The following is a 26,088-nucleotide window of genomic DNA, read 5'->3' as shown; positions in this document are numbered from 1 at the left end:
ATGAATTGATACTTCATTTTGAAGTGTGATTGCCCACGGGTCTACTGAGCCGTATCGCCATGTTCTTGCGAAGAAAACACTTGAATATGAAATATTCAGTCAGGAAATTTATTTGCATTTGCAGTTGATGTTTATTTCGGTATTTATAAGTGTTAACACAGTAGCCCTCCATGAAGGTTTGTATAGCGGTACCAATAACTTGTTAGAATACGCAATTGAACCACTATAGGCAACAAATAGACTGAAGTGTTTAAAGACATTGTTGGAAATATCATCTCGGTACCTGACTTTCTACAACACCTCAAACGGTATTTGAGGGCTGCGCCTGCATATGGGGTCACGAAATACGAGTGTGGGGAACAAAAAATTCAGTAACAACTGCGCTGCAGCGTTGTGGAAGGCAAAAAATGGCTGAGGCTTAGCTAAGGTTAAGCCTAGTCAGATGCGAAGAATATTGATGGCTAGGCTTCGTAATATCGGTCGTTTTTTCTCAAGTCGCTGCCGTCGCTCTTCAGAAGTTTCCCGGGCACGCCTATTCCGTTTCATAGCATTCCAGAGTTCCGAACAGCACTAGTCGAAGCATTGCTGACAAGTTCCTCGCTTTGTTCTTCAGTTGTTGTAGAACGTTGTCGCCGAGCCGCATATTGAGCACGCCGCTTAGCCAGACGTTCATCCCGCTCTTCACCGGTCTCTGTGGCACGCTGAAGCTTTTGCTTCTCGTTCAAATTAGCCCTGCTTCTAGGCGGCATCCCAACACCTGGCCGCCTCGTAAGTGCCCGGAGAGCGAGGCAAGCTCAGCTTTATACCGCTGCTGTAGCGTCACGTGGTCAGCTGCAGCGCCTCTGATGTGGAGCCTCCACCGCCGCGGCCGACCGCGCGAGCCGGCAGCCCATCTCTCCTCTGCTGTGACGTCATGTTGTCACGTGGTGTCACGTGGTCACGCTAAAGGTCAATGGTAGCTCCACCGCCGCGCTCGACGGGCTGTAGTGTAGCTCTAGTAATATGCTTCGCATCAAAGTCTTCCATTCAGGCAGTTTACTTGTACAGCTATACGTACTAGTGCACTGCACGGGCTCGGGCCGGCCCGAAAGTCCGGGCCCGGCCCGGCCCGCGGGCCGGGCCGGGCCGGGACATGATCTGTTTTGCCGGGCCTGGGCCGGGCCCGGGCCTGAAGTTGCGGGCCCGGGCCGGGCTCGGGCTTAAAGCTGCGGACCCGAGCCGGGCTTCGGTCCGTATAGAAACGGCTGGTGTCCGGCTATTCATTCAGTATTGCAGAGTGAAGTACACAACTGCGGCATTGGAGCAGCGACACAGGGGAGCTATGGGTTATAGTACGCGCTGAGAAAAAATCTAAGCTTTACTCATTGACTTATTTATTTCCTTATTTCCACGCCGCGGTGGCTTAGTGGTCAAGGCGCTTGATTACTGAGTCGGGGAACCAGGATTTGCTCCTAGCCTCGGCGGCCACATTTCTATTTAGGCGGCAAGCATGGCAGCCATGTACTTTGTAGTATCATTGCTCGTTGAAGAAACCCATGTGGTCGAAATGTTCTGGAGCCCTCTGCTTCGGTGTCTCTCACAGCCTGACTCTCCTTGGGCCCTTAAGCCCCAAAAACATCGCTCTTATTTTATAGCTTTATTTTTTTCGTGTGAGAAAATTCACAAACTAAAGCGCGTTTGGTTTTCTTTTTAATCAGTTGACCGGAACGTCTAGTAAATAAAATAGCCACAAAAGCTCGCGAGAGTTTGTAAGTCTCATCTCATAACCGCATCTATCCCTCCTTGCTTCTTCAGCCTGGTTGATATGACAAGTGTTTTGCCCTGTAAGTTATAACGTGGTTCACGCGTTATCTTCTGCTCCACCAGCAAGAGTAAAATTTAACCGGTTTTAATTGGAAATTGCTCGTTCGTCATCCAAAAACATACCAATACACTATTAGAAATGCATTCAGAAAGGACATATTAGTTTAGGACGCTTATAGTCTACAAAACACACACCGTGAAATACTCAAGCCTTTTAGCTTTTCGTTTCTGCTGAAAGGCAACTAGTTCGGATATGAGTTCAACCTGTGAGATCGCGTTCACTAAAAAAATGTCATCCTACTGCTTGCTAGGCAGCTTTAAGGTTTATACTTCGCGGGCGACAAAATGTAACTGATTAAAATCATGGGGGAATGCAAAGTAGTCTATTACGCGCGTATGCAGCCCTTTTCATTTGGCTCTCATAACTTCCGAGTTTATCTTTGCGCACCTACACGAGATCAGTGTCCAAAAGAGGGCCTGGCGAGCCCTACTCTTAATCCCTTCCTTCTGGGTCAAAAAGAACCAACTTTCTGCAAGCCAAACTGTGGTTTCAGAACCTCTGTCGGCCAGTTTCTTATCGGTCTAGTAGCAGTCCACTTGCTCAGAGTGAGCAGTATACCTCAAGCGGCACTGTGAAACGGGCCGGGCCGGGCCCGGGCTGGGCTTCACTCCGGGATTCACGGGCCGGGCCGGGCTCGCTAGAGCAATAATTTAGCGGGCCTGGGCCGGGCCCGGGCTTGAAGCCGCGGGCCTGGGCCGGGCTCGGGCTTCAGGTCGCGGGCCCGGGCCGGGCTTGGGCCTCAAATTGAGGCCCGTGCAGTGCTCTAATACGTACATCTAGATGCACCTAAAGAACCCTTCTGTGATAGCTTCTTTTATAACCACTTCCAATTCTTCGTCTTTACAGTAATTTCAAGGTAATTTATGATTAGCCACTGAGAACTAGAAGCGCAAACATAATACAGCGCAAGCAGAATTCGCTGCAGCACATGCAACCCGCCTCGGATGATAGGCCGGTAACGATGAATGCGGGGGGCTGCGTCTGCATAGCGTTTTCTGAGGACCGTGATAAAGGTAAGGTAGTGTACGCAATCTCCCGTAGCTTCTGGAAAAGGCGCGCAGAAATGCTGGCATATTTTTTCTGGGATCTTCTACCACGGCGAAAGGAAGTAGTAATGCTACAGTGGCAGCACATGTTTGACGGGGGCATGGTCCAATGAATGGGGCGCGAATTTTGGCGGCCGCCTTGTTCACCCTGTTGTGCAGACTTATTCTTCCGGGATGGAAAAGCTGGTTTCGCGCTCTTGTTAATAAGAATGAATAGGGCAACCGACACCAGGACAGAAATGACCACTTGGCACTTATAGACAATGTTAAAGGAGAAGGGACGCTCCGCTCCGCACCGTAACGGTAGGTGGGACAGCAGAGGAAGGAAGGTATCGGTACATATACAGGCTAGCGAAAGTGTTCACTTGGGACTAACTGAAGACAGTTTATTACCGACGAGTTAGCAATAGAGCAATAGATTAATAGGCCGGGCGCCGACAGTGGCGCAGGGCAGCGAGAAGGCAGTCGCCTGCGATTCCAGTGCTGCATCCCACGGCACACTTGGTGTCACCGTGTTTCATGACATTAAGTGCTTTTGAAGACTCCATGTGTTCCAGAATTTTCAGAATCTAAAACTCCTGGTTTTAGGCTACAGGTATGAGTAAGAGAGGCAGTACAGTCTTTCGGTTCGTACTTCTTATCATTTGCTACTTTTGTATTACGAATTTTGTGCAGGCTTCTACTAGACAACAAAGACACCATCTTGGCTGGAAAGCAGAACGCCCGCATATTTGTTCCTCTTTGCGGGAAGCCACATGAGTTGCAGTGGTGAGTCTGACCCAGGCCTTGAGGAGCGTGGTGTTGCCTCTGGGCAGATACGGGTTATTCTTTACTTGTGGCGGTTCTAGCACTCTAACTTCTACAGTTCTAAACGCAAGCCTAGAACGATATGCATTCCCCAGAAAGGGCAAAATAGGCTAGAACTTGAGCGCGAATTTTGATTCCTAAAAATTGCTGAATGTTGTAGAATTTCGTTGTCAGTAATTAGCCACGTATGTCTCATACCTTGCCGGCATGATAATTGAAGCTACAGCACGTGTAAGCAGGTCAGGGACGAAATCAAAAAGAGCACCACCCGTGAGCCGGTACGCTGATTAGGAATCCCGCATTACGTGAGAGATGTCTACAAACAGTCCCTGATTTAACGTCTTAAACTGCAACTTACGCCTCATTTCCAACCAGGCTTTTGACCAGGTATGGCGGCTGCCTTAAGAAAACTAACGAACCTTGCACTGGGTCAATCAATTTTTCATGAATAACTAAGTTCAGTCGCAATGAGGTTACTATCTTTAAAACGAATGCAACTGATGTAATGGCCGACACTAAGAAAATTAGCGGGATAATTTTGCACGGAAAAACTGACATTCGTTCGGCCTTGAAAAAAAGAACTTGCATCGGAAGCTCCTGCGAGTCGACAGCACTTCGACAATGGCTTTTTAACTTAGGGACTGAATTTTTTCAGGTTACTGGCTTAAGCCTATTTTCAAAAAAGAACAGAATTGCACGGTGAGGTTGTTTTTCAAAGCCGCAGTTCTGAGTAATGGCACACTACTCGGTCATTACCCGAAGAAAACTTCGCTGCAACAGGTATTGTCGTATAATAATAAAATTTGCAATGTGCTTTAAAAATATTCCGTGTTCGCACGAACGGACTCGTAAGAATTAGGTTGTGCCCGAATATCTGTGTTGTTCGAATAGCCAATAAAAGGATGCGCTAGTCAATTCGGAGAACGGAACATATACTGTGTGTTCCGATTTACTGAAAACAGCTGCGTTCGGTCTGCGCGTTAAGGGGGTTGACTGAGCACCGCGACGTGCTTCGTTCACGAGGCAGCGTTGATAATGAGCACACGTGTGCTGCAAGATTGGGCGACTCTGAAGGGTTCAGCGAAGCCCGGACGTGATGCCTGATTTCTGTAGCCATGACTCAATGCTCATGCCCCTCTTTGCAACTGAGATGGGGGCTAGTTTATCCACATATAAAAATACTCTTCTATGCGTGTGACATGTCTATAGTGTGTACTGCGATGTGGGAGAGGACCGCTCCGCTAGGCGGCTGCGAAGAAAAACGCACCGAAGAATAGCCATCAAGAAATACTTCCTAATTATTCGTTATAATTAGAAGGTTCTGCGCAAGTGAAAATGCTGACCGCCGTTGCACATGGCCACGCTGCCTTCACGCGGGGCCATCTTGGATGTAACAAACTTTTCACCCAGGTTGCTCTTCAATACAAACCGCACGGTACGAATCATTAATTTAACTGCCACCTGCACGGCGGGCATACACGCGCGATGCACGACGCGGTGCGAATCTTCTGATGTCGTCACAACCTGCCCACCGTGGAAGACGGCGGTAAATTAAAGATTGGTGCGGGAGGCTGCTTGGGAAGAGCACCTGGGCCTCACAAGCTCCACCGGCAGCTGTGTTTGAAACAGCCAACTGCCGCTTAGCTTAACCGCTGCCCCACTGCTCCAGGAGTGATACGAGAACTGCCAGCGGTCTATGAATGTCAGGCAGAGAATGACCAGTTCCGAACATATGGGCATTCGCCCTTAACGCTACCGCGTCGTGTCCTTAAGGCGGAGCTACAACAGAATCAGTAGGAACAGTAAATGCTAATGAATTCAAAAGACCCACCGAGGATCGGTAATAGCTCTTGGGATCTTCCAAATGGTGGCCTATTTCGACAGCGCAGGGGAGTCGATATGGAGTAGCGCCACTGTGACAGTTGTGGCTCCTAGCGTGGTCACGGCCCATCCACATGAATCTCCGTGGCTCCGCCGTCTCTCTTCGCGAACCATGCGAAGTCAAGAGACAGGAGGGAAAGGGAATGGTAAGAAGTACTTGCAGCTGGGCTTGTTGGTGCGTATTCGTGAAAGACATGAGAGCGCAAAACGGCAACACGGACGAGTAAGGGAACAGGACGAGCGCTGCTTTTTTGCGTTCAAGCAGGCGCTCATTAAGACACCGTCCGGTTTGTCCAACGCACACCTTGCCGCATGTAAGCGGGAACTCATAGACTACTCCTTTCTTGCAGCCAACATGTGACATTCGGTGTCTGATGGTGCAATCTTGCACTTTTTTTCTCCAAATGCGTGAACACATAGGCGAGTTTTCACGGCGCTGAAAATACCACATCGGCCCTGTACTTATTGGCCACCTTCTTGAGGTTATGAGCGGTGCGGTGTACGTAAAATACAACTTACGTACACCACTTACGTGCAAAGGTACGCTAGTCATGTTCCCTTACTCGTCCGTGTTGCCGTTTTGCGCTCTCATGTTTTTCGCGAAAGGGAAGGGGCGGTCTACGCAGTTATGCGGCATGTGCCCCCCCCCCCCCCCCCCCCCCCCCCCCCGGCCTCCGCTATGAGCGGATGACCACTACATAAAGAAAAGTAGGTGCGTCGGGCTGGCGAGGGAAACGTGGGTTCCCACACATGACGAACTTAGAGAATAACTTTGTGTGCCGTTCCGCTTCTGAGTGCGGATCAGTAACGCATATTTTGAGAGTTGCGCTTCAGCGCCGCCGCTAGCACTTTGCTTCTTTGGAAATAGCGCAGATTTATGCGAATAGTGTTTTTTTTTATTAAACTCTGTTTATAGGTACACTAATCGTATTCGATCCGCTTCTGAAATAGTACTATTTGCGAATGTGGGGCACTAAAATCATGCGTTTTATTCGTTGTCGCCGCAGTACGACAGAACATAGGCTGCTTCTACGCTAAAATATCAAGTGCATTAGCAAGACGTTCCTGGTTAACGTGACGCCACAAATTCATCTTGCACTATGTGATCAGGTTCTGCTGAATAGTTTCTCTCATTCGAAGCAGTGGCCCGAACTTAAGTCTGGTGTGAGGGCAATACCTCTAAAACGTGCTTGATAAAGTAAGTTTAAGAAAAGGGATAATTATAAGGAAATTCACTTACTCAGGGTGCATTGCAGGCTCGCATCCAAAGCATTTGTTTGTTAATTTATCCAAATTACTCATATATGGACATACATATATATACATATATGTATATACACATATCTAGGTATACATATACATATACATATATGTATATGTATCATATACATATATATATGATATAGGACCGTAGAGAGCATTTGTATGAGCTCTTTTTTTAGAACGCTGCAATGCTACTGCGGGAAACACGTTGCGTATAATCTAAAAGATTTACCAGATGATGTTTGTATTTGGTTCAAAGATTATTATGAATGGTTGGTTTAGGTTTATGGGGTTTAAGGTCCCAAAGCGACTAAGGCTATGAGAGACGCCGTAGTGGAGGGCTCCGGAAATTTCGACCACCTGGGGTTCTTTAACGTGCACTGACATCGCACAGTACACGGGCCTCGAATTTCTCCTCCAAAGAAATTCAACCGCCGCGGCCGGGATCGAACCCGCGTCTTTCGGGACAGCAGCCGAGCACCATAGCCATTGAGCGACCGCGGCGGCGTTATTATCAATGGTGTTTCTTGTTATGATCAATGAAACATCAAGCTGAAGTGTACATTAACTTGCGAACGCGCTCAGCTAGCGTCTAAAACTGAACGTTTTGCCTGCTTGGGCGTGTAGGTTCGTGGACCTCGGTCACAACGTCGTTGGTGTCGACTACGACGAGGAATATGTGTGCAGTTACTTTGACGAGACCGGCTTGCACATGGAAGAAACCAGGTGCCCCATCCTCAACTGCAGAATTCTTCAGGTAGTCTGAACTCCTTTTCGTGGTTTTGTCTGGTTGTGCACATTGCTAACCTGCTGAAACGTTACATATGAGCTGATCGTATGGCATTATGGGAATATGGAGTCCATAAGGTACCTAAAATATACTGAAGTCCTTATCTCGTCCGCATGGAGACCATAAGCGTTCCACATTATTTCCAGACGGGCTTCATAAACCGCTGGTGACATCAAATAGATTCTCATATTTCCTTAGATGCTTTCCACATAGCCCATACCGACTTCATATGCTCCACACTGATTCCATATAATCCATATGGAAGCGTATGGAATTATGGCACTCGTCGTATGAAAATTTCAGTAGGGTACCCGCAACATGTACATACGTCCCTGTATCTAAGTGGCTCATTCCTCGTCTGTAGTTACGAAACACATGAGTCGAAGAATCAGAATTGGCTGAAATTGTGAAATGTACCACGCAGCGAAAACGCCCTAAATTTGCTCGAATTGACTATGAAAGTTGATACATCTGCTGTGCCACAACGCGTAGCAGGTAGTTTCCCAGTATTCAGCTTGCCGGGGTGTACTCGGTGTTAAGTGAAGAAAAAAATAAAATAAGCAGAAGTTCCAAAATCGCTGTGGTAACAAGGCGTCCTTGAATATTGCATTGATCCGAGAAAACAGACTAATTTCTCCGGGAAGACTTTTAAAGATTTGGGAGGATTAATAATTAAATAACTGCAGCCACTGGATACTCAGTCCCGCGAAATTTCAGAAGTTTTCAAATTGGCACAAAAACGCTTTTGGAGTTTTCGTCCTTGCCCGAGTCAAGGATGCGAAAGGGAGAGCTTAACCATAGAATACACTATTGAAGACAATATTGAATACACTATTAAAGCCAGTAGCTAGCCACAAATGGTACATTTTAGAGAGCATCGACGTCGGACCCACGTTTTTTTTTTTGTGTCGGGGCAGGCCGAAAAACACGCACCGACTTGGAATGATGAATTCTCTTTCTGGCGCATGTGGTCACAGTGGCTGGGATCCACCTAGGCACAATTACTTTTGATTTTCGAGAACATGCGTTTCTCATAAAGAGGCACGACAGGGACGTTGGCTTCATTTCTGCCAGAAACAGATGTCTACTCTACACTGTTACGGAAAAAATCCAGCAGAAAAGGACGATTCACAAGGAGTAGACGATGAGCGTCGTCGTCTATGCTCCTTCTTCTCGTGAACGCAGTCTTAAAGCTGGTTCTTTCCGTAACCATTTGCCAATTGACTCAACAAGCTACGCTTTTTTTTTGATATGCTCTACACACACAACTGTATAATGTAAACATCAACCCGAAGTCGCATATGCTAAGTTAGGAGGAAAATTTTATTGGTTAACACTGCAATATCAATAGAGAAATCGGACTGCTGGTTATTCAAACTGTTTCGAGCTAGAAGTTGGAAGGCAACCAATAGTGAATGTATTTTGTGATTCAGGAGAGCATGCTGCTGGGCGAGTTAGTGCTGCATCTTGTGAAAAAATCGGCGCAAACGACACAAGGGAGGTAGGAAAGATGATACACGACGGCGACAAGCGCTACTACTAGCTTTTTATTCATTGCTTACAAACCGCAGTGTATCGGGAAAAGGTGAGATTGCGCAGACAGAAGCAGAACAGTAGGAGGCAGGTTGCGCAATTGCGATTCTCAGTAAAACTAATTGAAAAACGCACACTCAGAATAAGATAGGTGGGCAGAAGTGTCGCTCAGACATCGACCAGGTAGTTTTTTTTTATATGAAACGTTTCTAGCAAAAGCCGAGCGTTTTCATAGGCGCTCCTGCCTAGCACCCCGGTCTCCTAAAATTGTGCCCTACACGTGCTTACACAAAAATACGCATAATATTAGAGTATCTGCAATTATTTTCTATATTTATGGCATCCTACCGTAGCTGTTCATTGATGCAACTGCTTTCAAAGCTTTCAAAGCTCTGCTCACGCATTTCTGGCGGTCATCACGGGGGCTGTACTAAGAAACACGCTTTTGCCTATGTCAACAGTGCCGAAGGAGAGGCATACAGAATCCCCCATTCTTGCGGGGCTTCCTCTGTAGGCCAAACTGGCTGTTGCATCAATGAATGGCTACGGAAGCACGCCAAAAGTATAGAAAATAATTACAGGTGCTCTAATATTGTGCATCATTTATCCTCTTGTGTTAGCACGTGTAGGGCACAACTTGAAGAGACGAGGGTGCTGGGCAGGAGCACCTGTGAGAAAGCTCGCCTTTTGCTAGAAGTGTTTCATATCAAAAAGCCATCTGATCGATGTGTGACCGACACTTCTCTTCACCAATATGATTCTGAGTGTTCATTTTTGATCCTACTGTTCCGCTTCTGTCTGTGCATGCTCATCTTTCACGTATACGCTGCGGTTTGTAAGCAATGAATAAACAGTTGGTAGTAGCGCCTGTCGTAGCCGTGTATGGTCTTCTGTCCTACGTCCCTTGAGCCGTTTGCGCTGATTATTTTCTGAAGGTACTTTGTGAGGCAAAGCTTGCCGGCTGCCCTCTGAGAACATCCCCGCGTTTCACAGCGATATCGTTACAGGCGACTTTACATTGGGGCAACGGCATAACCGTAGCTAATGACGCGATTGGGGTGGGCTTGGTCTGTGTGAGCCTTGATGACGTGCCTCATGGAGTCACGTGATGCGGGCTGGCCTGGCCAATGCGGACATTCGAGAGGTGATTAGATCATACACTACAGACCTGTCTAGTTGAATCTCCGAAATAAACGGCATACACGGATATATTAGTAAATTTGCTCACGGCATATCGCTATCCTCTTGCAAGAGCCTTTTCGGAAAAGTACAAAAATTTGCCTAAAGTATGTGCAAACTTTTTCACGTTAAAAATTCTTGGCAGCGAAATAATCTTTGGATTTCGTGCATGGGCTAAGTCTAGCCGTGAAGCCTAAAGGTACAGATGATTCGCATGTATCATTTATACTAGCAGTGTGAATAAAATAGGTTTCATTTGATTTGATTTGAACAACAGTGCTAGGCGGAAGGCAGTCTTGAAAACATTAGACAGTTACAGTGAGAACAGCATGAACTAAACGATTGTCTGTCTAAATATTGAAAAATTCGTGAGGTGATTGATAAATTACCCAGAAAAGCGTATAATGATCGGCAGCTTTCAATCTCGGTATTTTATGGTAACAATGAAAGTTTGAATGTGTCATTGTAAAATTCTATATTCCCACAAGTTCTGTTGATTTCGGCTTCAGACCTACTTCTTTTTTTTCCATATCAAGCTCTTTTTGTGTATTTCTTGACCTTGATGCATTCGAGAAAGCTAAGAACTTGTTGCTGTCTATCTCATATGCGCAAATATATTGATTGCCGAACAGTTTTTTATACTTTGCGAATAATTTTCATGCACTTTGTGTACGATAATATTATCAGCCGTGGAGAGAGCTCTCTCCGAAAACCGGACGCTTTTTTTCTGGGGAGAAAAGTACGAGCTAGGGGGTTGGGTCGGGAACGCATTTCTGCTCTGAAAAAAGAAAGCATCGAATTAAGGTGTCACACTCGATCCTGATATGTGGACCCCTATAGGTCGCCTCGTGGAGACGTACAGTACATGCCACTGTCGCAAAATCTTGTGGGTAGCGATTAGGCAACCTGGCTGCAATGTACTCTTGCTTAAAGATGAAATCAGGCAGAGTGGTGAGGTAAAAAGCACAGCTCGTGAACGTGAGAATTACGGAACAATGGCTTGGTTTCGACGCAGAAATACGATAGGAAGTGTGTTGTGAGAATGAGATTGGGAATGCACCCATTGTTGAGCATCTCTATCGCAGTGACTTTTAAAATTTTTCCCGCCTTAACCCCAGGCTCGATTGCGGTGAATCTTTGCCCGCAGCTTGCACCACGAGGTAACTTTTGATTCATACTGACAGCAGTACTTACCTTGTTCATTCGCACATGCTTTCTGCTCGTATTTGTCTGCGCCGAGATCGACAAACCGGAAGCTGGCAACGCCGTGGTGCCGCCGAAGGGCGGCTACCATCAAATGTTCCGTGCACATTGAAACGCTCGCTTCGGCGCCCTTTGCATTGTGGTGCTTTCCCATGCAGACAAGAGATGGCACACTTGCGGCCTTTGGAGTCAACCTGCTTACAAAGCCACTTCATACAGACTTTGTGCCAGAACACTGAAAGATGGGGAAGGTCGTTCCCATGTACATATCAGATAATAAAAGTTGTCTTGTCTTTTATATTGCCGCCTCATGTCCCGGACGAGTGTGCCCTGGAAGCTCATGGGTCATACCATTAATTCTCAAGTCATAGAATTCTCGGACTCAAATATTTGTTGTCATTGGTCACAACATAGGTTTCGAAACCGCATTTTATGCGAACCAAAGTGCCGCGGTGGTTCAGTGCTTATGGCGCTCAGCTGCGGACCTGGAAGGCGCGGGTTCGATCCCGGCTGCGAAGCTCGTGTTTAGTGGAGGCGAAATTCTAGAGGCCTGTGTACTGTGCGATGTCAGAGCACGCTGAAGAACTCGAGGTGGTCGAAACTTCACGAGCCCCTTCACTCTGGCGTCCCTCATAGCCTGAGTCGGTTTGGGACGTTAAACCCCATAAACCACACCAAAGCATGCCATGGGAACCACAGCTGGTCTTTTTTTTTGCATATTTTGCGCACCAATCTCGATATTAACACGGAACTAGGCGCCACCTTTCTTGACTTCACGAGAGCATTTGATAAGGTCACCTATAATCAAACTTCCTTAAACATTCTAGCTCAAATTTGCACCCAAACGTATTTGCCTAGATCAAATATTTCCTACTAATCGTTTCTAGTTCGTTTCACCAAACAATTCCACCTCAACCCCACCACAGGTCACAACAGGTACTCTGCAGGGGTCCGTCCTTGTGCCCTTTCTGCTCTTAATTACATCAGAAACTTACCCCTCCTAGTTCCATGGCAGATTCATTCGTTTTCAGATATGCGTAACTAATCCTACCGATCAATAATCATTAGAGAATGACGTAAACAACTTAGAAGCTGGTTGGTTTATGGTTGGTTTATGTAGTTTAACGTCCCAAAGCGACTCAGGCTATGAAAGAGGCCGTAGTGATGGGCTCCGGAAATTTCGCCCACCTGGGGTTCTTTAACATGCACTGACATCGCGCAGTACACGGGCCTCTAGATTTTCTCCTGCAAAGAAATTCAACCGCCGCAGCTGGGATCGAACCCGCGGAACATAGAAGCATAGTGCAATGAATGGTTAATGGCGTATCGTTAGTTAATGGCAGTTAACCCTAATAAATGCAAAACTGTGTCGTTTCACTGCCGCCGTAGCCTTCTCATATTTACACGCAGAATTTATTGTGTACCAATAGAGCTTGTGTAATGATATTAATATTTAGATGTCTCCCTCTCTTCTGGTTTAACCTGGTTTGAAAATGTGATGTAAAAAATGTCATCTGCTGATCAGTCACTGGCTGTTTTATCCCCAAACTGCTACATATTACTAGCATTATAATACACACAAAGGACAGAGAGCAGAAACACACAGGACAGACGCTGGGCTTCAGCTGCGCCGTTTATTGCACACGTATGTGAAGAAATCACTATGCGCGTCTGCGCATGCTCGATACAGAACGCATATCTAATTAACGTGATCGCTGGTTACCGCCGACACATACAGTACAAAAAGAAAACGCAAAATCATAATAGATTGCAGCGCGTGCTTTTAAGGCGCCACCTCCGTAATGCCCCTCATCACCGAAATCAGAACACTCATCTGCACTCTGGCATCAATATCTAATTACATCTCGCTAATGCCCTCCAGGCGCTTCAGAACAGGGCCATTAGATTCGTACATGGTTGTTACTCAATCAACGTACGCATTTAATGCTTAAAATCCGAATCTGATCTGCAGCAACTTTCATTTCGCCTTAGCAGACCCATCTTTGTCTTTATCACAAGTTTTTTCGTTCGCCACTTCATTAGAAACCCTGCATCCGCGCACCTACATCATGCTTTTTCCCCCGCACTGGACATCCTCTTTAAGTCCCTCGTCCACGCGCCCGTACCACCACCTCTTCAAAGTCATTCTTTCCGCGGACAGCAACCTCCTGGAACGACCTTCCCCACCACATCGCAGCCGTCACTTGCATTCTGCATTCCGCGAAAGTGTCGCTGCGCATCTTATATAAAAATCGCTTTTTATTTTTTTTCCCACCCATTGTGTAATAAATACCCTACGTTGCTGCAAAGAAAATGAAATAAATGAAACCTGGCGCTGCTGGTTTTTGGTTCGCCGATCTCAGCAGAAGCGGTTTCCTGGATGCATCATACGCGGCCGAACCGGGCAAGTGCTGCTGCGAAGCTTGCTACGAAGTGATGGTTAGAGCACTGTGAAAGATCCGCGGACAGTTTCACCGAAATGAAGCCTGCAGTTAGATTAGGAAACTTTTGAAAAATCGTTCTGATGCTGATCCCCAACACTGTATAGGGCTACAGTAAAGGTAGTGTCGAAAGGTACGAGCACAAAGCTGACATATGAAGCATAAGTTTTTAATGACGCTTGGATTCGCCAGTGTATTTGAAAACGTCCTTCTCAGCAGGGCCGTTAGGACGAGCTGTTAGAGATGAAAGTTATAGATGAAAGTTAGAGCGGCCTCTCCAGGGACCGTGGGAATAGGCCCTCGGCGGCCGTTGCTGAAAGTGCCAGATGCAATCTAACAGTTCTCGGTGGAGAGCACTGTGTAACCAATAACATCCTACACTGAAATTCGTCGGTATTCTCTTCGAGTGCTTTGGTCGGAGACAGCAAACTAGTCTTTCGGACTGTCTGCTAATTGCGATCCCGTTCCGGCCTTATTTATTATTCGCAGGTGTCCCCATTTTTTTCACAATAATGGCTCGAGCTTTGATGCGTGATGAAATTTACTATCGAATGTACTATAAACTGAGCATGTTGAGTGACGCCTTAATTTTTGTTTCTTCTTCACGCTGCTCAGACCCAAGATCGCCGGCTTCGATTTTTTGTTTGCGACATTTTGGACTTCAAAAGGTAATTACATCATGGTAATAGTGTTGGCCTTCCTTCATTACATCAGATAGTGTAATTGCTTGCTTTGACTTTCTCTGTTACGGGATAAAACTTGGTTCTCCTTTCTTTTCAGCGTGAAAATTTGTTTTTTTTTTTCATGCGATTTCAGCTTGTTTAGTTGATATTCGTGTCATGCTATGTTCTATCGCTCTGCTCCCTTTCTGCCTTGGTTTCGCTTTGTTGCAACTTGTCGACGTTTCCTTTTTCTGCCGATTTTTTTTGCACTTTCATTGGTTCAGCTGCCACCCTGATAAAGAAGCTATTTGGATTGTGGCACAAGTATATAAAATCAAGTCATAATAAAAGTATGATTAGCCGAATGTGCAGGAAAAACCTGCACCATTTTCTTAAAGGCTAGTAGCGTAAACGCAAAGTGCACATGAGCGTGTTCACACAATCGATCACAAGGCGCCGTGTTCTATAAGATGTTCATTTGCCGTTGTCCATTTCGTTACCACGCGGTCCTCTGCCAGTGGTGACTCAGATATGCCCGCTGCTTTCAAGCGTCTGTGTCAAGCGGCCCGGCCATTTGGGTGGTTGGTGATCGCACCTTACGATTGGTTGCATATCGCAGCGAATGGCAGCCAGTTGTCAGGTCCGATCGCCTGCTCTTGACAGACCGCTACAATGCACCTCGCCAATGGCTGCATATGGCATCCAATTGCAGCCAATGGTAATGTCCGGTTACTAACCAACCAAATGGCCGGGTCGCTTGATACAGAAGCTTGAAAGGACCGGTTATATGCACGTGACCACTGACAGAGGTCGGAATGGACGCGAAATGCACAACGAATAATGGACAGCTTGTAAAATATGCCTACAGGTGCCCCTTGTTTTGGAGGTGCAGTTTAAAGCTACATGGAGGACGAACTGATGGCCTGTCACGATAGCTTAAGGTATTGTACTGGCACAGCATCCAATATGACTTAAAAGGTTGCATTTATAAAATACAAGAGAAAAAAAAAGAACATGCATTGCCGGCCTGTAGGCTTCCTCGATAATGTGTTTGCCAAAGACGCATTCTCAAGCGGGTCGTCAAGACCGTGCCATTCTCTTCCAGCACATTACTCAGTAGGAGCGCAGTTCACAAATGTGCCAATCAATGGAACGTAGCCTCGTTGATACATCTTGCTAATATGGCATTCGATTATTTATTTCTTAAAGGTGCTGGGTCACGCACTTCAATGACATTTAACGTTTTTTTATCATTCCACACCCCTGCTTGCTTCTAAAAAATTATTGCGAGGACGTACTGCGAGTCAGGTCAATCTATTCAAGCAGCATTACGTCCGCATAATTTTTTTTTATATGTAGGGCCTGCTGAGAGGTGTCTACATGAGTAATCATACTGCCTGTGCCCGTGCCACTTTCCGAGTGTCTTATATAATGCTACAATTGCTCCCTGGTACATCATCCTCTGTGTCCGTTATATGAGAGCCCCATTAGAAAGGAATGCTATACTCAAAATATTCACACCTCTCATGAAATGCGTTTCTATTTTTCTTTACTAATTTAATAGAAAGGAAGAACCTATATTACAAATCACTTGTGTTCAGTTTCGTATGACCTGTTCAATAATATGACGCGAATGCCTCATTTCACTGTCATTCACGCAAACAGTGGGCCTCATGCGAGAAGGTTATTGACAAAACGGTTATGTGCGGCGCAGGGCTGCTGTTGGTGGCTACTTTGCACCAAACTGCCACTTCACGACCCCGTGCGGGGATAAAAATTTCAGGTTGGCTCCCTAGCTACTTGCTAGCTGCTTAGAACATCTATTTAGGAGCATTTACAATCCATTTTTTTAATCGCACCATCGCCCGTGCGGTAGAGACTACTAATGCACTAGGTACACCTATGCGCGACCAGGGAGCCTATATGCGCGCGCGGTGCCCCTCTACAGAAAGTGACATCTTCAAAGAAAGGATTTCACTAGACCAAGGAGTCATGACAGAGCGCTGCTTTCAGTTCCTGAGGCAAATGGCAATAAAATTCGTATAGCCAATTCCAACTGCCTTGTATGCTCTTCGAAAGCTGCTTGCCATCAACCTTGATCACATAGAAAACGCGAAGAACCGTTAAGGAAGCTGCCGGAGTATTTTTTGGATGCTCCTGCATCTAGCGAAAACTTCAATCAATTAGCGTGCACTTGACTGCACATGATGTTTGAATTCATGACAGGCAGTGGGATCCTATAAGGACACTTGCAGCGCATGCCTTTTTCCTTACCTGGCACAAGACACATTGAAAATTTTGCCAGTTTAAATGTCTAATGTTGAGGCTGAGGGCATGTTCTGCTTCGTGAACTTTGCAAAAAACAGATTCCCATCACGACGAAACTGGACTGCCTAATGGGAATTCCACGAATGAAGTTCGGTCTGCATCTTTAAGGGAAAGCAGCGTCAACGCCTTACTGTATTGTAGGCTAGAATGTGAGAAAATTACTCTTGTAAGATCACTATCTATGTGCACTAAGCTTTTAATTATTAATTTATTTATTTGCAGCGTAGATGTGGTTTGAAGGCGGAGAAAAAGGAGAAGATTTTGTGCTGTTTGTTGTTTTTTTGGCGTTGATTTAAAATGCAGATCTTTATTGTCTTTAATAGGAACTCTATTCACAATATTATCACGTTTTAGTGACGGCAGTCCAACGGCCAGGAAGACACCAGAAATACTTGCAAACGAAGCTCTTTATTAGGGCTGACTTGCGCCCTCAAAAGAACTGAATCACTCGGTGGTGGCGTAAGCAACAAGCGTGCTCGTCAATCGTCGATCTACGAATGTCCGCCGCTCGCTGCATCGCTCCATTTAAAGCCAGCGAGGAAACTTCCAGATAACAGGGCAAGATCATCTACAGCAGTCTGGAAAAACCTAGATGCAGCCTTTCATGGCTGCGATCAATCGAGATCAGTCCGGTCGCTTCTCGCGCCACGAACAAAAGTGATAACAACCCTTTCCTGCAGCCTTGAGCGTGAACGAACAAACACTACAATGATACGTGGCATTATCATTTATGGTTTGTTTGGCGACAAAAGTGGCTCTAAGATTACATTCCATGGCTACTTTTGATTACGTTTAGCTCGAGTTTTGGCTCCTTTTAAAATGTGCCCAATGTCAGCTATGGAAAGAAAAATGATAGGTGTAACGTCAAGAGATCGGAAGAGGGCGGAGTGGGTGAGGGAACAAAGGCGGGTTAATGACATCGTAGTTGAAATCAAGAGGAAGAAATGGGCTTGGGCAGGGCATGTAATGCGAAGGCAAGATAACCGCTGGTCCTTAAGGGTAACGGAGTGGGTTCCAAGAGAAAGCAAACGTAGCAGGGGGCGGCAGAAAGTTAGGTGGGCGGATGAGATTAAGAAGTTTGCGGGGATACAGTGGCTGTAACTGACAAAGGACAGGGTTAATTGTAGAGACATGGGAGAGGCCTTTGACTTGCAGTGGGTGTAGTCAGGCTGATGACGATGAATGTCAGCTTTGGTACTTCGTTATAGGCTGCATGAGTGCTGAGCCCAAGTGAGCGTTTTGTTTTGCCCGGAACGCGCGAAACATACAGCAAAAGCAGTTGAGAGTTTTGTGCTGCATTTCCTCCGAGCAAAAGCCCGATTACACGTTTTATAGGAGTAACAGAAAACAAGTTAGGCTATCTGTTCTCTATTTTATTAAGCACGGAGATTGCCCTCTATGTCCCGTTCAATTTCGGACAAACGCGAACACTGGTCCTCATTCTTGCGGCAGTTCTTGTACCTGTGTCTCTGGTAAAAGAAAAGTATAACTTGTTAGTACAAGAAATGAGTTTCTTTTTTTGCTATGCTACTGAACTGATGCTCTCAACTACCGTGCACTGCCCTTGAAGCACGCTAGCGGAGCCTACAGGCTCGCACGTGTATCATGTATTTTTTTTAGGGCAGCAAACCGATCATTCTTCGGTTAACCTCCCTGGCTTTTTTCTTATTCCTCCTCCTCCTCCTCTTCCTCCTCCATGTATTTTCATAAAAAAAACCTCATTATTATATTCTGCAGTGAATGCATTGGACCTATGGATATCGTGTGGGACAAGTGTGGATTCACCTCCATGAAGAAGGAAAACCGTGCAAGGTTACTCGCTTTTACATTCAAATTGGGCGTCTGGAGCTGGCGGTGGTGCAAACAAAATATTCTGATGGGACTGAACAGAGTGCTCTAAATCACGCTTCGCCAAACTATAGCTAGTCCAACATTATAAAGGAATACAGTACAAAACGAACGCGACGGAAAAGAACAGACACACGCGAGCACTGACCATCAATTGGATGCATTTATTGCGCGAGCACATAGATATGTACTTACATGTGAAGAAGGCTTGCGCAGAAGCCAGCGCTTGTCTGTGTCCATTTTCTTCTGTCCCGTTTCTTTTGCGTTGCGTTCCTTCTTAATCTTTAGTTACGAAGTCGCCAACAACGTTTCTTAAAGCCAAAGATTATTCCCTGAATTGCGACCCCTTCTAATTCGTCTACATTTCACACGTCGCACACTCCAAGGAACACTTTCCTTAATTGCAGAGGAGATCAGGCATGCTCGTTCGCAGCTCCGGAAATATTGCGAGATTTGTGTTGCTTCTTCCTTTGGTTTCAGCCTCATACAATTCTACGCGGCGAAAAATGCCGGAGAAAAAAAAAAACACGTTTACCGGAGCGTGAAGTAAGGTCCTAATGATGAAGTGGTTTCGTGCAAGCTCGTGTCGGGTGTATTTCACACGAGCATATGCTCATGATATGTGGCCACAAAGGAAATTGAGGATTAGAATTGTAAGCGATAACCATGCTTTTTGTCACCGTGCTGAATACCGTGATGTGTATTTACGTAATCTAGCCCTGTTTTGAACCGCATCTTTTTTCAGGTATGCGGCTGTGCTGAAATCACTCCTGGCCCGAGACTTTTCATATGCCTTGTGGTCTGCTGTTTACGATGTATCGAGATCAGCTCATGCATGTAAGTTTTAGCGGTCCTCATTTTAGAAGTTTCGTAACTGCTGCTACTTGGAAAAATTCACACACGAACATTTTTTCAAGAACATTTCACAGTACTTAGCGAAAACCTTTTCATTGAGCGAATACGCTGTGAAATGACTTTAGTCTAGCGCAGCTGCAATGTGAAGCCTCTAATAACAGAATGGCCAGCAGGCATTCAAAGCTCCCTAAGCAAGAATTTTTACGCTTGCAGGCACATCATATAGTGTTGCCAGATTACGGCGGTATACCTGTTTATCTAGCCGTTAAGCCTTGAAAAATGAAAGAAGGTAAACCAATTCAGGTTCGAAAGAAAGAGTTTGATCGGAGATTTAGTTAAATGTATGACCGGAGATTTAGTTAAATCGCAGTGGTTACGACTATCGCCGCATTGTTACTTTCCTTTTGACGTATTGCCTTCTGAGGCTTTCACTCAACTACTATCGTGCCATGTGCGGAATCAAGTGCAAAAAGAAAATGACGCGCATACCTGAAGGGGAAGTGTAAACAGCAAGCTAAAGCGTGTACAGGTTCAGTTCAAATGAAACCTTGAACTTTGCAATGAGTAGAACAGTTGCATTGTTCCAAATGCATAAAATTACAGCGAGGGTACTGGTTGCAGCTAGAAGCACATGTAGCGGGGGTGGATATTGCGCTTCGGATCCAATGCTTGTCAATGCAGTTTCAAAGTCAGGTTTGTCGCGTGTGGCATACGGTTACTGAAGGACACGAGCTACAGTAACCACAGCTGCATTTTCTCGGCTGCGACAAGGCAACGTTCAAAGTAGCAGTAACAAATTTTATTTTTGTTACACCTTTGTGTATTTTGGCAAAAAAAAAATCCTTATAGGTTGCCAGAAAAGCATGAATCCGTTCTCATTTTTTCCTATTGACTGTGAAGAAGATGGAGTTGGACTCACTAACAGATTTCCTACTGTTGTCCTAATGTCAGCGCTAATAAAGTCAGTGACAACCTTTGCCTGAACACTTTGCCTGAGCGCTCGCTAGGGAATTCAGACAACTAATATCACCAACCTATAATGCAGCAGCAGCGCTGTACAAGCTGGAAGCTCGTAGGTGCGGCGAACTAAAGCACTGGACAATGCTATTTCCTAGAAGTTAACTCAGACTTGCCACGCATCTGCGCCTAATGTTTACTGGTTAGTGATTTAGAATAAACATGAAAATTCCTCGTGTAAGTATAGTTAAAAAGCAGTTATGAATGACTTTTGCAACTCTTCGTTTATTCCTGCTTTCTTTTTTGTTGTGGCGAAAGTTGCTACCGCTGTTGCTCAAAAGCACTGATATTTGCGCTGTGCGTAAAACGATGTGAAAGGAACAGCATGTAATATAGAAAATCGCACTACTCCCAGCATCTGCAAAAATGGAGGATCAATCCTTCAAGCGTGATGAAAACAAATTACGTAGATATGAAAGTTCGGGGTTTGAATAGCAGGGGATTTTTTTTCTGTGCAAACTATTCACGCAGTCGAAGTGCTTCGGTCTTTCTTTTCAAGACGCATCAGATATTTTCTGGTCATTTTTCCTTCTTTATGTCCTTTTAATCCCAAAACACTGTTATTGGATGAATGCCTAGTCATGTAAATATGTTCTCGGAGTAGAAAGTTACGGTCGTAGAGGTGCGTGCTATAGTTTAGTACAACTCAGTAACCAAGAGGTAAATTCCACTGAAATGTGGTGCGTTCAACCAAGTGCGTCGGCGTATCGTGGTGACACCGCAGTCAACAATTTTAAACCAGCTAGCAAGCAGATGCAACAGTATTCACTACTGCGTCATGACCACAGACGACGCCATTGGTGGTGTGCCCTCCTTTTAAGAGATTGATCACTTCGCTGTTCAGTTTTATCACACGATAAGAATAGTGTATACGTCCTAGAGCGCAACAGCATTGGTAACAGGCAGCCATGGGACACCGATTGTCTTCGTTGCGTTCACTAAGCGATGAAGCGAAAGGGGTAGGGACATAAATTTGCAGCCTAATCGATAAATGTGCTTACGCGTGACACCTGTGCAGTATTACCAACATAAATTCGGGGCCTTCGGCCATTCGGGGCAGCCACTTTGTCCAAATGGCGGTCGTGAGACAGCCAAGAGGAATATGTTGTACTCTAGAACGTTTCTTTCCCTTGTGCTATGATTTGTTTTTTGTGCGTACGATGACTTGATAGCTTATTCGCTGGCGCGATACGTACTTGTCAGTTGCAATCTGGCAATGCAGGTAATAGTATACCGAATTTTGAAAGCGCAGGTTCACAGAATGGAAAAGAGAACAGGGGCCGTTTTCTCTCGACCCGATGGTCGGGACGCTTTCCACAGACGCTTGAAGGTCGCAGGTAAATGGGAGTGATCAATGACAGAGGTCTGAATTGACGGGAAGTCGGCAGTGCAAAATAGACAGCTTATAGAATACGGCCTCAGTACTGGAGAGGCGCTTGAACAAGCCGGTTCTCTTGCCATTTGTCTTTTAATGCGCTTTCAAAATTCGGTATGTTGTACCTACTACCCATGCAGACAAATTTGTTAAGCATTTACAAGGGTAGAGCGGTTTACTTATTTCGTCTTTCACCTTTGCCAGCCACTTAGACCAATGCGAAGAGCCTCTCTAAACACAAACGCTGTCTTTCATTTGATTTTATTTACAGTGGCCCCACGGAGCACAGAAGCGGTGATTAAAGAACACTTCGGTAATGACCTCCTGCATGTCCTTTTCTGGGGATGTTGTAGCAAGAGCGCCTGCAGCGCAATTGTTGGCATATCTGAATGGGTGCGGGATACTATTGCTCGACAGGTTAGGCAGAGCCGAAGGAGGGCTTTGAGAATCTTTAAGAGTTCAACAAGAAGCACATAGCACTTCGGCGCAATAATGCCCATAAAATTTTCAAATAATGCTCATTCCTTAGGGTCTATTACCACCTCGAAGAATATGGCGGTGGTGGTGGCGTTTATGTAAAGACGAGATTAGTCCTGCGCAGTTATTTGTCGGGAATCGCTCCAACCGAGTCCAGCCTGAGTGGCAGTTGATTCAATATTCTGGTGTACAACAAATTTTGTACTTGTATCTTATCTCTCAACGTAAGGCCTGAGAGCATATGTATTTACTGCCAAATGGCGGACCGGGAAGAAGCCAGCTGAATGCTTTTAAAGGAAGCCAATTTTTGGGAGAACTCATGCGCTAAAGGAAAAACTGAATTTGGTGGCCGGCGATTGTAGGAAATGCACAGATAGGTTGGTGAAGATCGGAATGCCATTTGCTCTCGGCCGCTTTAAATACAAAAGCCAGCAACCAACTGTCGAGGTGAGACACCTAGGACTTGGACAATTTTTTTGAACATCATGGAAATAGCCGCACATGGCAGTAATAATTCTAGGGACATTTAGTTCGCTCTCGCGGGACAGAAGGTCACGCATTGCCGGCGATAAAATAAGAGGATAACCCCTCAAATATACAGAAACAACCTTTCGCGCAAAATCGGCTTGCAAATGTCAACGCCAAGTGTGGTGCTTTAAGCGGGATGAAAAGAGTATACAGCGCGGAGCGGAGAAGAAAACACTAAAAAAAAAACAGAGATAATAAGAACACGCTGGATGCCTAATGCGAGTAATAGTGACTTGTATACGTAGTATGCACCGACGTCACCGTTGTGGCCATATTGTTCTGCATTTAACATCGCGAAAGACTGCAGCATATCTAATCGGCTTACCACCACCTGATCCTATTTCAGCTGGAGCACAGAATTCCCATTACGTCGGATGGATACCTTGGATAATACTTAACAGCTTTTCAGACATCCCCATTAACACAACACTAAACGCTGCACAGAGAGACTGACAGAAAGAATGATGGTCGATTTGCGTAGTTAGGCTAAATTCACATTGGTAGTGCTCGCAGTTGGTTATTTCACTTCGGTTCCGGTGTTCAGATCCAGTGTTCAAGGATGACAGTTGTTCGGATAGCCAAAAGAGGTTCATGCCCATATATGGGGAATTGATTATTCAGTGCATTATTTCTTCGCATTTGCTTGTGCGTTGCTTTGCGACCTGCTTTCCGAATGCCTAATGCGTTGTACCCCGCCGCGGTGGCTCAGTGGTTACGGCGCTCGGCTGCTGACCCGAAAGACGCGGATTCGATCCCGACCGCGGCGGCTGAATTTCGATGGAGGCGAAATTCTAGAGGCCCGCTTACTGTGCGATGTCGGTGCGCGTTAAAGAACACCGGTTGGTCGAAATTTCCGAAGCCCTTCACTACGGCGTCCCTCATAGCCTGATCCGCTTTGGGACGTTGAATCCCAATAAACCAAACCAATAAACCAGCCTATGTGTTGTAACGGTCGCTTTTTTTAACCCCGGCTTCCTGACGTTTCCGTGCACACTTGACGCTTAGCTCCGCGTGACGAGCACGACCTGTAGTGCGCCGTTCCACTTCATTCATCGGATTGCTGTTAGTGGCACTTACTCACCAAGTCGACAGTCCGCGACTGTGTGCCACGTGGGCGCGTAAATTTTATTCACTCCTAGCGGGCCCTCTAGGTATTTAGGCGGCCTGTGTTTCCTCCGCTTCATCTATGCTCTACCTACGCAGCTGCGTTGCTCCCGCGTGTTAAGCGTGTTTTCTTAAGCGCCGCACCGAGGTTCAATATATACTAAACTAAGAAAAAGATTTTAGGACTAATAGAATGTGAATTAAAATTGAGACGATGAATATATCATGATTTTAAAAGAGACAGGAAGCGGGTTCTATTTCACACATGCGAAGTTGATTTTCAGTGAAAAGTTTTAAAAGCGAGTAGAAAATCACACATTGCGCTCCCCAGTTGACTGTTAAGGGGCAACAATTTATGCATGCCTTTACTATAATTACTAAAAAAACGAACCTACAGTTTCTGACGTCTGTGCTTTTGTAGCTGGAATAGGATCATTTCAGGTGCTTGTGGCAGAACAAGAAGCAACACGCTGCCTCCCACTGCCATTGAAAACAGCACAGCCTGAGGTTCACACAGATAAAAAACCTAATAAATAAACCAGCTCGACGAGCTCGACAAAGAAAGGGTTACACCGACTGAGGTTACTTCGTCCTTTCTTTTCACATCGCAGCGGTTATTGGCACCCTTGCGGGTGCAGCGACAGAGTTGCAGGCTTAACCAGGTCCGTGACAATAAAATCACATGGTGCAACACTGATTCTCACCCCGGCCTCCACCACGCCGTTCATTGTCCGCAAGTTCCCACATGGATCTGATTTTAGCATCTACGTCTGTATATAGAGTGCTTGCCGACTTTTACATACACACACCACTCTCGGTGAGATGCTCTTTAACTAAAATTGTAGTTCCTATTCCTGAAGCAGCAGACATCTTACAAATACTTCAGGCCCGCAGCGCGAGCCGAAGCACAGAAATGCGGGTTTCCGGATACATTACTATGAGAGGCAATAAGCATATTAGTGTGATCAGTTTGGCTGCGCTCGATGCTGTAAATATATAGAGGTGTTCTTTTCATAGCTCCTAAATTTAAGGAAAAAACTCAAGTTGGTGGGTATTCATCCTTAGGCCTACATGACGGCTTCTGCGGGCACCATTAGACACGCGGAATGCTTTAATAATTAGCTAAATAATTGAAACCCTTATGTAACATTTTAATAACTGGAGCCTGTACTCCTAAAAGAGAAGCCGTGAAAAATAACTGTAGGAAAAAATTTGTAGTGGGCGTTAAGAAACAGTGCTGTGACAGATCGCTCCGCTCACTGCTTTGCGTTACATTGGTGGGGTAATTTGGTGATGTTCAAAAAAAGAAACACCCATTCAAGGGACATATGTGCAATACATTTTAACTTTTATTAGGAAAATTCACCCATTTACATGCAGAAATATTCACTGCCAAGGCGCTATTGGGATCCGTTATCATGTCGTATGGCACACTTCCCCGATAAAAGCAAATGTGTTTTCTACCTGCTTGTTTTTGTGTGATGCTGACCAGCCATATACCAACTCACAATGACAGGCTGCTGGGACTTGCAGTGCATCAGTCTAGTTGATGCTACTGATGCGTGTCTTCTCTTCAGGAGATGTCGCCTCCAGGATGGTTCTCTTGGGCAGCGAGGTGGAACATAAGGCAAGGTTTCTGAACGGTGGCCTCCCTGTCACCCTCAGCCTCTGGCACTTAAGCGCATGAAGGTCTCCAAGTAACCTTGTTCACGCAGGGTCTGCAGCGAGAAGCGGAGTACTGTCAATGCCGCGTACAGCATAAAATCCGTCTCTGTTATGAACCCTAGGCCATGTATTACAATAAACAGCCGAGAGGATGGAAGAGGCAACGAGAGTGCTGCCTCAGTGTATTGTAATTTTATCCTTACCAAGCTCCTTACTGGGGAA

General features: G+C 45.7%; 1 protein-coding gene across 1 annotated transcript in view; it reads left to right on the top strand.

Moving 5' to 3' along the window:
• The window catches only part of LOC149360379 (thiopurine S-methyltransferase-like), a 30,311-nt gene extending 4,423 nt beyond the window's left edge, over positions 1-25,888 (top strand). The window contains exons 2-8 of the mRNA XM_089567849.1: positions 3,586-3,678; positions 7,489-7,618; positions 14,623-14,675; positions 18,735-18,809; positions 19,591-19,682; positions 22,364-22,405; positions 25,779-25,888. Of these exons, the coding sequence (XP_089423975.1) occupies positions 3,586-3,678; positions 7,489-7,618; positions 14,623-14,675; positions 18,735-18,809; positions 19,591-19,682; positions 22,364-22,405; positions 25,779-25,888 (595 nt within the window). The remainder of the gene's footprint in view (positions 1-3,585; positions 3,679-7,488; positions 7,619-14,622; positions 14,676-18,734; positions 18,810-19,590; positions 19,683-22,363; positions 22,406-25,778) is intronic.
• The last annotated feature ends 200 nt before the right edge of the window (positions 25,889-26,088 follow it).

The sequence above is a fragment of the Amblyomma mixtum genome, chromosome 2 (genome assembly GCF_055824585.1).
Source record: "Amblyomma mixtum isolate Tamu chromosome 2, ASM5582458v1, whole genome shotgun sequence".
Taxonomy (NCBI): domain Eukaryota; kingdom Metazoa; phylum Arthropoda; class Arachnida; order Ixodida; family Ixodidae; genus Amblyomma; species Amblyomma mixtum.
Note: the sequence above shows the minus strand (reverse complement) of the source record. Positions and strands in the feature narration are given on the sequence as shown.